General features: G+C 42.2%; 1 protein-coding gene across 5 annotated transcripts in view; it reads right to left on the bottom strand.

Moving 5' to 3' along the window:
• Positions 1–305: 305 nt before the first annotated feature.
• Positions 306–11373, bottom strand: part of PRC1 (protein regulator of cytokinesis 1) — a 45915-nt gene continuing 34847 nt past the window's right edge. Inside the window, exons 12-15 of one of the 5 annotated variants that reach the window (XM_023584957.3) lie at positions 6624–6734; positions 5769–5868; positions 5322–5363; positions 306–3735 (exon numbers count right to left, since the gene is read on the bottom strand). In XM_023584957.3, the coding sequence (XP_023440725.2) occupies positions 5344–5363; positions 5769–5868; positions 6624–6734 (231 nt within the window). In that variant the 3' untranslated portion in view covers positions 306–3735; positions 5322–5343. Of the gene's footprint in view, positions 3736–5321; positions 5364–5691; positions 5869–6623; positions 6735–11373 lie in introns of all 5 variants that reach the window. The other 4 variants (XM_004479627.5, XM_004479630.5, XM_004479629.5 and 1 more) reach the window with 4 other exon arrangements.

The raw sequence follows: 11373 nt of genomic DNA, 5'->3' as shown, positions 1-11373 counted from the left end.
ACCAATAAATCAACACTTATTTGGATAACTGATTTTTTTTAGGAGATATCAGGGATTGAACCTGGGATTTTATACATGTGAAGCAGGAGCTCAACCACTGAGCTACACCTGATCTGCTGGATAACTGGAAATTTTTTTTTTTTAATATAGCAAGTCCAGGGATTGAACCCAGGGACCTTGTAAGTGGGAAGCTGGCAAATTGTTTTTTTCCCCTTGTTTTTAGAAGGCACCAGGAACTGAACCCAGGACTGCTAATGTGGGAAGCAGGTGCTAAACCACTTGAGCCACATCTGCTCCCCAACTGATTTTTTTTTAAAGATTTATTTTTATTATTTTACCCCCCCCCTGCCCTCATTGTTTTGTGCTTGCTTTCTGTTCATCATCATTTTAGGAGGCACCAGGAACCAAAATTGGGGCCTCCCATGAGGGAGGGAGGTGCCTAATTGCTTGAGCCACCTCCACTCCCCTAACTGATTTTTGACAAAAGTGCAAAGACAGTCTAGGAGAGAAAAGAAAGCCTTTTCAACTAATGTTTCTGAAGTTGACATCAGTGGGGGGAGAGAAAAAGGATCTTAAATCCATACTTCGTGCTTTATACCCACACATATACACACAGATTCAAAATGGATCAGACATAAATGTAAAAAAAACGTATAGGACAAAACCACTATGATCTTGGGTTAGGCAAAGATTTCCTAGCTACAACATGGAAGCTACATTACCAAAAGTATACTACTTTTCAAAACAACCAGATAAGAGAAAGAATAAGTCACAGATTTATGGGAATAAATCTTTGCAAAGTATATATAGGTATACTTCATTTAATTGCAGTTTATTATGCATCACAGATACCAAATTTTTACAAATTGAAGGTTTGTGGCAACCTTGCATCAAGCAAGTCTACCAGTGTGTCCTCACTTTGTGTCTCTGGATCACATTTTAATTAAGGTAAGTACTTTTTTTTTTTTTTAAGAATGCTAGTGCAGTACACGATAAAGGACTCGTATCTACAATACATAGTGAACTCTCAACATTCAATTAAGAAAACAAACAACAAATTTTAAAAATAGGCAAGGGTTGCCAATGTGGCTCAAGCAGTTGAGTGTCTGTTTCCCAAATGGGAGGTCCCAGTTCCCAGTGCCTCCTAAAAACAAAGAAAACCAGGAGCCGGCGTAGCCCAGTGGTTGAGCGCTGGCTTCCCACATACGAGGTCCTGGGTTCAATCTCTGGCCCTAGTACCTCTGAAAAAAAAGCAAAAGAGTTGAACAGAAGATAATTCACCAAAAAAGATAGGATGGCAAACAGTCATATGAAAAGATACTCAACATCATTAGTCAACTCAGAAGTGCAAGTTAAAACCACAATGAGATGCAAGGTCACATCCAATTATATGACTAAAGTTATGAAGACTGACCATACCAAGTGCTGGCGAGGATATGGAGAAACTGGAATTCTCATACATTACTGGTGGGAATGTAAAATGGGGCAGCCACTTTGGAAAACAGCTTGTCAGTTTTCTCAAATATATACACCTATTATGTGATCCAGCCATTAGACTCCTAGTTACTTACCCTAAAGAAAAAATATATCAATACAAAGACTTACATGAATGGTCTTGGTAGCTTTATATGTAATAGCCAAAACCTATTTATAATAGGTGAATTAGCAAACCCTGGTATATGTATATATATTAGCCAGGTTTCTCTAGGGAAACAGAACCAAAATGTAAATATTCTGAGATTTTAGTAGAGGAATTGGCTTACATGAACTGTGGGGATAGGCAAGTCCAAATTCCACAGGGCAGGCCACAAGCTGGGAACTCTGATGAAGGTTTTTGATAAATTCACCAGAAGTTGGTTGGCTAAGTAGGGATGGAAATTCTTCTGACTGCTGAAATCATCACTTCTCCTTTTAAGGCCTTCAACTGATTGGACAGACTTTTTTCAATGTTGATTGCAGGTGTGATCAGCCACAGATGCAATCAACTTACTGATGATTTAATCCACAAAATATCCTCATAGTAAGAGTCAGGCTTGCTTGACCAAACAACCGGGCACCATAACCTTGCCAAGCTGGTGCATGAACTTAACCATCACACCATATCTACAAACAGAAAACTACTGAGCAATAAAAATGAATGAACTATGGGTAGGAGCAACAATATGGATGAATCTCAAAAATAATGAAATAGTGAAAGAAGCCAGACCAAAGAGCACACATTGTATGATTCTATCTATATAAAACTTTAGAAAATGCAAATGAATCTGGGTGGTGGAAAGCAGATCAGCAGTTGCTTGATGGGTGGCAGTGAGAAGAGGGATTACAAAGGGGCAGAAGGAAATTTGGGGGAGGGAATGATAGTCTCATGGGTGTATATAATGTCAAATTTTAATGACGTGTACACTAAATGTGCAGTTATCTATGTAAATCATTCCTCAATAAAGCTTTTTAAAGAAAAAAAAATGTCAGGAAAGCTATTCCTGTTAATATGACAAATAGCAATGAACTAAGAAGTGTCTCAATATTAACTCAGCCCTTTATCCTTTTAAGTCTCTGTTTAACAAACCAAACCAATTGAAAGTGATTTGAAAAAAAAAATGAAATCCACCACAATACATCTTTTTGAAACATAAGTACACACATTTTAATTTATTTTTAACAATATATTTATATTTTAAAAACAAGACATGTCTACGTATGACTTGCCACAGACCAAGTGCACACAGGTAAGCTCTTGAGAACCATTTACCGTGTGGCCCGAGTTTTAGTGCAGGCAGACAGAGTACGAATAAATAACGGTGCTTTGGGGAGAGCAGTAGTGATTGAGTAGAGAAAGAAGGAGCCGCATTGTGGAAGCTCTAACAGAAGCACCTCCCTAGCACTGACATGTGCAAAGTTCCAAATCTCCACGGCAGAAATAGCAGCTGCAGCGGGGAGAACTCAGGCCGAGTGGGCACAAGGTTGGGGGGACTGGACCAGAGAAAAATTCTACAGAAAGAGTTGAGACAAGCATGTGTGTACATACACACAGCCCCACAAAGGGCATTGCACTAAACAACAGAACTGTACACAATTTAACAACGGGGCCCCCAGCCTCCCTGTCACTTCTTTGGCAGTAGATCAGGCTACTGAGTTTCTGACACACACATCCAGGCTCATGAGGAGGGCTGCCCTGTGTGGCAGGCACAGGCCTTCAGGTGAGAGCAAAGCTAACAGAGCTATAGCATTAACTGAACATTCCTAAATTGAAAAGATCTTAATTGTTAATTCCAAGTATAACAAGCAAGAATTACCTCATGTCCCATACCCCAAGGATGGGCAGTCTATCATTTTCCTACACAAAAAATAAGTCCTTGATCACATTTTAGCAAGTTGGAATTCTGGGGTGGATAGAGAAAATAGGTCCCCCACATGCTAAAATTTGCATTTACTGATATAAAACAAACTTTAATGTATTTCTTGAGTCAAAATAAAACCAAGTCTTTAAGGACCCACTGAGCAAATGATGTAATGCTCATTCATCTCTCTTAAGTTAAGCCCATGTCTTGGAAGCCATCCAGGCTTTCAAGCAAACCTAAAGTGAAGAATAATGAAAGCCACTCCCATATAATTAGGTCCAGTCAAGGCACAAGAAGCCACAGCTGGCTGGCTGATGAGGGCCTCTCAGGACTGGATGTTGGTTGAATTGAGGATTCGAGGAGTAGCATCAGATTTGGAAGCCTTTGAAAGTTCTCGCTGTTGAAAAATAAATAACATCAGTGGCAGTACTGCCCCTATCATGCAGGCCCCTCCCTTCTAAGCGTGGTTAAGTGTCAGCAGAAGGTCTTCTGAGGGATGTTTCTTGAGACAGAGGTCCCCAGCTGAGCACAAGCTGTGTTAGAAGGGGAGGTGATCTGAGCACCATTCTGTTAGGATGGACCGAGCACGTGTGCAAAACGCCCCTGGCCCCTTCCCTTCCCTTAGGACGTTTTGTTAAAACCTCACAAATGAGAAATCCCTTATTATGCTTCACAAAGCTATTCTCCAAGTTGTCAAGCTGGGTAGGCAACAAGCTTTGGTCTCTTAAGCCCTTTTAGAACAACGGGCCAGGCCACATATCTACCAATCCCTGGGGCTGAGGGCCTTGTAACCTGCTGGTGATTTATCTCATGCTGGAGCACATGGTGTAGAGCAGACTGTAAAGCATGAATGAACTGCTGAGAGTGAGAGCTGGTAGTAGAGGTTAGTCTGCTGGCTTCAGGGCTGCCTGGAAGTCTACCAGCCGCAGCCACCAAAACCAGATGAGGCTGCCTAGGACTAGCCAAAGAGACAGGCAGGCACATTTAATTAAGGCCCAGGTGGATGAAATGTGCTTGACTGAGCAAGTAAAAAAAGAGAAAGCAGCTATCAACTTGCCAGAGTGATGCATAGCCACTGCTACAGGTAGAACCACCAGTCAAGTAATTTGGAAAACAAAACAAAACTGCCAGGATATGAGACTAGCTTCAGTACTCAAAATTATTTACAGCCTTAGGCAACTGTCCCGTTCTCCCTGTCACTGCAGCAACGAGAGGTAGCCCCCTGGACTTTAATCAATACCCCATCAAAGGCAAGGGGCAGCCTCGTCTCTCAATAGAGGACAGACAGGGAGGAGAGACCACAGGTTGTTGAGTAAAGGTTACTGCAGTGAAGTGTTAGTAAATAGGGAGTGGGTTACTGGAAGCTGAAGAACATTCTGGAAAAAGTTTACTTTCTTCTGGTGTCATGCCACATGCTTCAGCAGCTCAGTGTGGTAGAAATCTGAAGGTGATGAAACGAGCCCTGGCTGGCACAGAGTGCAGAGAGCTGGTGATTCAGCCCTGAGAGTTAGTAAGGCATATACTCCAGGAAACAATCAGCATGCAGGCCAAGAACCTCATCAAAGGCAGCACACAGCCGGGGCTCCCTCCCCAGCTCCCCACATGACAAGGCCTCTACTATTCCCAGCACATTGCAGGCCTTTGAGAGCACAGCTGGGGGAGGGGAAAGGGAAGGTTTTCTGTTGTGAAGTAACAGGATTGAAAAAAAAAACTGCCTGATTTTAGGCAGGGCTGAGAATCCAATTCAAGTCTGAACAAGTTTTCTTATTAGTCAGCAGGTTAGTGAGTTGGTTGGGAACTTAAAACTAGATGACATTTTTGATGTCTGTAGCAGATTCCTGGCACCTTTGTGAAAAAGAATCTGTTATAATACAGTTGAGATTACTGGTTAGCATAGACTTTTGCCCAAATGAGAATGAAGCCAGCAGATGACAGATCAGTTTGGAAAAGGGACTTGGGACATGCAGGGGTTGCCATACAGACCTGAAGCCCAACAGTGGAGCTGTCAGAGAGGGATGGATCCTTCTAAGAACAAAGAAGACAATTACCAAGAACTCCACCAGGAGAGCACCAGGGTAGTGACTAGAGGGTCACCTCCTGCGGCCAGGGAATGGTCTATCTTAAGCAGAAGGATCCAGGCTAAACGCCTAGTTGCTGCCGCCCATTTCCTTCCCCAACTTCCGATCCAGCTCCCTTAACCACCCCCACCCCCACCATTGTCAAGGCAGGAAAGGGATTCTCAGCCTCCAGGATAACTGCCCATCAGCCTGGGTGCCCTTGGGAAGATCCCCACTCTGCCCCAACTGTGTGCTCCCCAGAGACTGGTAGATATTTATTAGAAAAGGTGAATTACCGCAAACTCAGAATAGGTGCTGGCAACAGAATTAATGCTGAAGTTGCGCCGGAGGGGGGCCGAGTCAGGGTACCCACCGCTCAGGATGCTGCCATTGAGCTCCATGTTCTCCTTGTTGGCTCCATGCCTCATGGCGCGGGGTGTTTTTTTCCCCGAACAGGTGGACGTGACAACCGGCTACAGAGAAAAGATAGATTATCCTTATAATGACTGCAAGAAACCACAAAGTGGTAAAAGGCTGGCACCATCTTTATATTATTTGTGTCTCTGTAATCCTATACTTTTGGTTTAAAACAATATATGAGGGGAGCGAGTATAGCTCAGTGGTTGAGCACCTGCTCCCCATGTATGAGGTCCTGGGTTCAAACTCCGGTACCTCCTTTAAAAACAATAAGTAAATAAATAGGATTAAACATAAAAAATGTATATATGAGGAGTTACTGGGGATTGAACCCAGGACCTCATACATGGGAAGCCGGTGCTCAACCACTTGAAATGCTTTAGAGAACACCCATCCTGAGCACAGTCTATAACATCTCTGAAACACTGAGCCCATTCATGCACATATGCCCGCGCCTCTCCTGAGTATATACACCTAGTGATCCAGTGTCACCGAGATGGAACCAATGTGCAGTGAACTAGCACAGCACCACTGAAGACTGGGCCTTGAGCTCAGCCTATGGGGCCACCGTCTGGTCTTCATTTTCCCCGTCACATTAAAGTCCTTCCCACTGTACCATTGGACTCAGGTTGACCATTCTCCTTTCTCTCATGTAGTTTTTTGACCCTCATCTAAAGATACCTTACATCTGTCACCTCTCGGCAATAGGATTAACTGAATCAGGGATCTTAGAAATTGGAACAAGTAGGTGGGGCCTCTGGGTAGAAAGGCTAGGGCAATAATTGGGGATGTATTTACACAGTTTACTAACCTTGCTGCCAGAAGGTGGAAGTCGAGACACAGGGGAGCGGTAGATTGTTCCCCCAAAGACAGGCCGAATGCTGCTATTGGCTGTAGCATTGGAGATGGTGGTAGTGTTCAGCTAGGGAGAAGAACAGAGATTACTAATGTGAGAATATCCTCAGCAATTCCAGCAACCCATCTCTGCCCAACAGAGAAATGAGTATGGGAAACGGTCCATGAAAGATGAGTTTACATGGTAGAGAGTCTGCCATGTCTAATATGTTTAAGGAAACCTGTGAAAACTTTTCAAAACCTACTTCCATCTAGCAGACAGGGCTGTAAAATGGTACAGCCACTTTGTTTCTTAGAAGTTAAACTTACACCTATCATACGACCCAGCCATTCCACTCCTAGGTATTTACCCAGGAGAAATTAAAGCATCATAGTCCATAACAAAGACTTAGGCACAAATGTTCATAGCAGCTTTATCTGTATGGAAACATGGAAATAATCCAAGTGTTCATCAACAGGTGAATGGAAAACAGATTGTGGTATATTCATACAATGGGGTATTGTTTTATTGTTTAATAAAACAACAAATATCACAACATAGATCAATCTCAAAAACATTACGCTAAATCAAAGAAACCAGACAAATACACTATATACTGAGATTTCATATATATAACAATTTAGAAAATGCAAACTACTCTGCAGTGAGAAAGAGCAAATCTTTGGTTGGGGGCCATGGGCATGGTAAGGAGGGAATACAAAGGAGCATGAGGAAACTGGGGGTGCTGTGTTCATTATCTTAATTATGATGCTCATTTAATTGATGTATCATATGTCAAAATTTATGAAAGTGTACATTTTAAATACGTGCCATTTACTGAATGTCAATAAAGTAGAAAAAATTGTTGGAGTGAAAAATAACAATTTTAAGTAGATTAAAAAACGGGAAAAGAGAAACTATTCAATACAGGAGGCAAGATAGGAATATCATATAGGAAAATATCTGACTTTGGTCAAGGCAGAGGAAGTATAAGCCATAAAGAAAAAAGATGAAAAATGTTTTTATTAAAATTAAGACCTTTCTGTTAATAAAACATCAGAGTAAAAGGGCAAGTTGCACAAGAAAAATATAAACACTGGGAAAGCTATTTGTTTTTTTTGTTTGTTTGTTTGTTTGTTTGTTTTTAAAGATTTATTTATTTAATCCCCCCCCCCTCCCCTGGTTGTCTATTCTCTGTGTCTATTTGCTGTGTCTTTTTTTTTTTTTTAAGATTTATTTTTATTTATTTAATTCCCCTCCCCTCCCCCGGTTGTCTGTTTTCTGTGTCTTTTTGCTGTGTCTTGTTTCTTTGTCCGCTTCTGTTGTCGTCAGTGGCACAGGAAGTGTGGGCGGCGTCATTCCTAGGCAGGCTGCACTTTCTTTTAGCGCTGGGCGGCTCTCCTTATGGGGCGCACTCCTTACGCGTGGGGCTCCCCTACGCGGGGGACACCCGTGCATGGCACGGCACTCCTTGCGCGCATCAGCACTGCGCATGGGCCAGCTGCACACGGGTCAAGGAGGCCCTGGGTTTGAACCGGGGACCTCCCATGTGGTAGACGGACGCCCTAACCTCTGGGCCAAGTCCGTTTCCCTGGGAAAGCTATTTGTAATACAACTGACAAAGGAGTAATATCTAGAACATATAAAGACTCCCTATAATATTTACGAGACATCTTTAGGCAAGTCTCAGTCTGAATCTTTTTTTTTGGAGGTGCTGGGGGTCAGGGATTGAGCCGGGACCTCGTGTGGGAAGCCAGCGCTCAACCACTTGAGCCACATCCACTCCCTCCCTAAATCTTGGTTGTCTAGTATTTCCATTTCTGTTACAACTTTGTAAACAACTATAAAATGTTCTCAGTCAATATGTACCCTAAACAGCTAGATTAGCTTTTTAAGGACAGGGAAGATATTCCATTTTTCAGACCCCATTATTGGACATATTTCTTGGCAAATAAATGAACTCACTCAATACTGGAAAGAAAAAAAGAATGGCTTAATGTAAGTGATGAAAAGGTAAAACCAATCTTTCCAGGAATTATTGCTAATTTTAATATAATTAGTAATGATATAGTGGTTTTATAAAAAAATGTCAGTTATGAATGATGCATTAAATTAAAGAATGAAATGACATCTGGGATTTTCTTTAAAAGGGAAGCAGATGTGGTTCAAGTGGCTGAGCTCCCACCTAAAACATGGAGGTCCTGGATTTGTTGCCAGTGCCTCCTGAAAAAGATGAGCAAGACAGCGAGCTGACAAGAGAGACACAAGGAGGAAAACATAATGAGAGATACAACAAAGTAGGGAGCAGAGGTGGCTCAATCGACTGAGTGCCTCCCTCCCACATGGAAGGTCCCAGGTTCGGTTCTCAGTGCCTCCTAAAAGACAAGCACACCAATGAACAGACAAAGCAAGTGCAAACAACAAAGGGGTGGGGAGAAATAAATAAAAACAACAACGAAAACAAAATACTTCAGAAAAAAGATGGTCACTATACACTAACCTGGAAAAAATGCCCATGATACATAATTATGTTAAAAAAGCAGGCTGTAGACCAAAATGGATAGGACAGCTCTAGTTCATGAATATATATATGTTTTATAAATGTATATGTTTATGTCAGATATGTTAAAATACAGCATATGGAAATAGGGAGAAAAAATGCACACATGATGCTCACATTTAGTAATGACATGCACCATGTTAACATGGTCACTTTGAGGTAGGGCAGACGGCAGGAAGACTTGAGGACAGAGCTTTAAATTAGGACTTAACATAATTGTTTCATATGGAAAGAAAAGATGATTTACTTTTCATGTATTTGTTTTTTTCCCATTATTTGCCAAAAGTAGGAGAACACTAGTGGAAATAAAACTGAAAACTGACCATGCAGTTGCCCTCAGTGCTCCCGTCAGGTTCTGAAAATGGGTTGTAGCCCAATCCACGTCAGCTCCCCAAAGCATGCGCACCTCTGGGAAGCCCTCCCACGAGACAAAGCAAAGTGACCTGCTGTGACACGGCCAACTGAGAAATGCTGTGCACGCCCTTGAATCATGTCTGGTTGCTTTTCTCCTTATCCCACTAGGAGAGATGGGCACTCAGAGCAGACAGTGCTGTACTAATATTTAAACACATTCACGGACTTTGTAACGCAACAGTCACAACCACCCTGTCTAGAAGGCAGAAGTACTACTAACTCTGTTTTCTAGATAGGATACTTATCTAACTGATGCAAAGCAAAAGAGCAAATCAGTCATGAAGCCATCTGAACATTAATCATGATCACAACCTGAGTGATAAGGCAGCCAAGAAACAGTTCAATAACTTCAGAAATATTGAAATATTAGCATTCTTGAGAGCAAGGGCTGTCTCATTTACCTTTGTATTCTTAACATCTAGCACAGAGGCACTCAATGTTTGAGTTGAAACAAACCCTTCTAGAACTGAATCTTAGTGTTCTTATGTATGTTTTTAAAAGTTCATCACATTATTTCCAAAATTAAAAAAGTTAACTTCTTAAATTCAAGTAGGGAACTAGTTTAATAAATGACGGTATGTCAAGAGAGTAGAATGTACATGCTATTAAAAATTATGTACTCAAGGGAAGTGGATTTGGCTCAACTGACAGTGTCCACCTATCATATGGGAGGTCCACAGTTTAAACCCAGGGCCTCTTTGACCTGTGTGGCGCACTGGCCCATGCACAGTGCTGATGCGCGCAAGGAGTGCCGTGCCACACAGGGGTGTCCCTGCATAGGGGAGCCCCACGCGCAAGGAGTGCGCCCCATAAGGAAAGCTGCCCAGCACGAAAGAAAGTTCAGCCTGCTCATGCACGGAGAGCTGATGTAGCAAGATGATGCAATAAAAAGAAACACAGATTCCTGGTGCCGCTGACAAGAATAGAAATGGACACAGAAGAACACACAGCTAATGGACACAGAGAACAGACAACTGGGGTAGGATGGGGGTAAAGGGAGAGAAATAAATAAAAGTACATCTTTAAAAAGAAAAAAAAGAAAAATCACAACCAATTTCAAGTAGGGAAAGGGGGCAGAAAATAAATATTATCTCTGCTTTGTAAAAATTCATTATTTTAAAAGGCTTTAAAAAAGCAGGAAAACCATCAGATAGTCTTACTGCTTCTCCCAGAGTTGTGGCATTACAAATGATGTTGAGTCCCATTGTCCAGCTATGTGGGATTGAAGCCCCCTCTCATTTGAGAGGCAGAGCGGGCATCACCATCGCAGGGTCCTCAGGATAGAGGAATAAAATATGGATTAGAGTGGGGAAAAAAGTGATTTTGAGCCCCTGCCTACCACATAGGAGGTCCAGGTTTGGTTCCCAGTGCCTCCTGGAGAAGACAAGCAAGACAGTGACCTGGTATGATGGGCTGGTGAAGTGAGCTAATGCAACAAGAAGATGCAACAAGGAGACACAAAGAGGAAACACAATGAGAGACATAACAAAGTAGGGAGCGGAGGTGGCTCCAGTAATTGAGCATCTCTCGTGCCTCCTAAAGAGAAGACGAAAAAGCACACAGCAAACGGAAACAGAGAGCAGAAACCGAGTGCAAACAATGAAGGGGGGGGCATAAATAAAAATAATTCAGCCAGACACCCCTTAAGAAATCTGGTCTGTTTTCATTCCCTGTAGTTTCTCCCTATATAGTAACTATCCCCCTCTTCGCTAGCTGTCCTAACATAACCACCACCAAGAAAACTAGGATTGG

Source organism: Dasypus novemcinctus, chromosome 3 (assembly GCF_030445035.2).
Source record: "Dasypus novemcinctus isolate mDasNov1 chromosome 3, mDasNov1.1.hap2, whole genome shotgun sequence".
Taxonomy (NCBI): Eukaryota; Metazoa; Chordata; class Mammalia; order Cingulata; family Dasypodidae; genus Dasypus; species Dasypus novemcinctus.
This window is presented reverse-complemented; position numbering and strand designations above follow the sequence as displayed.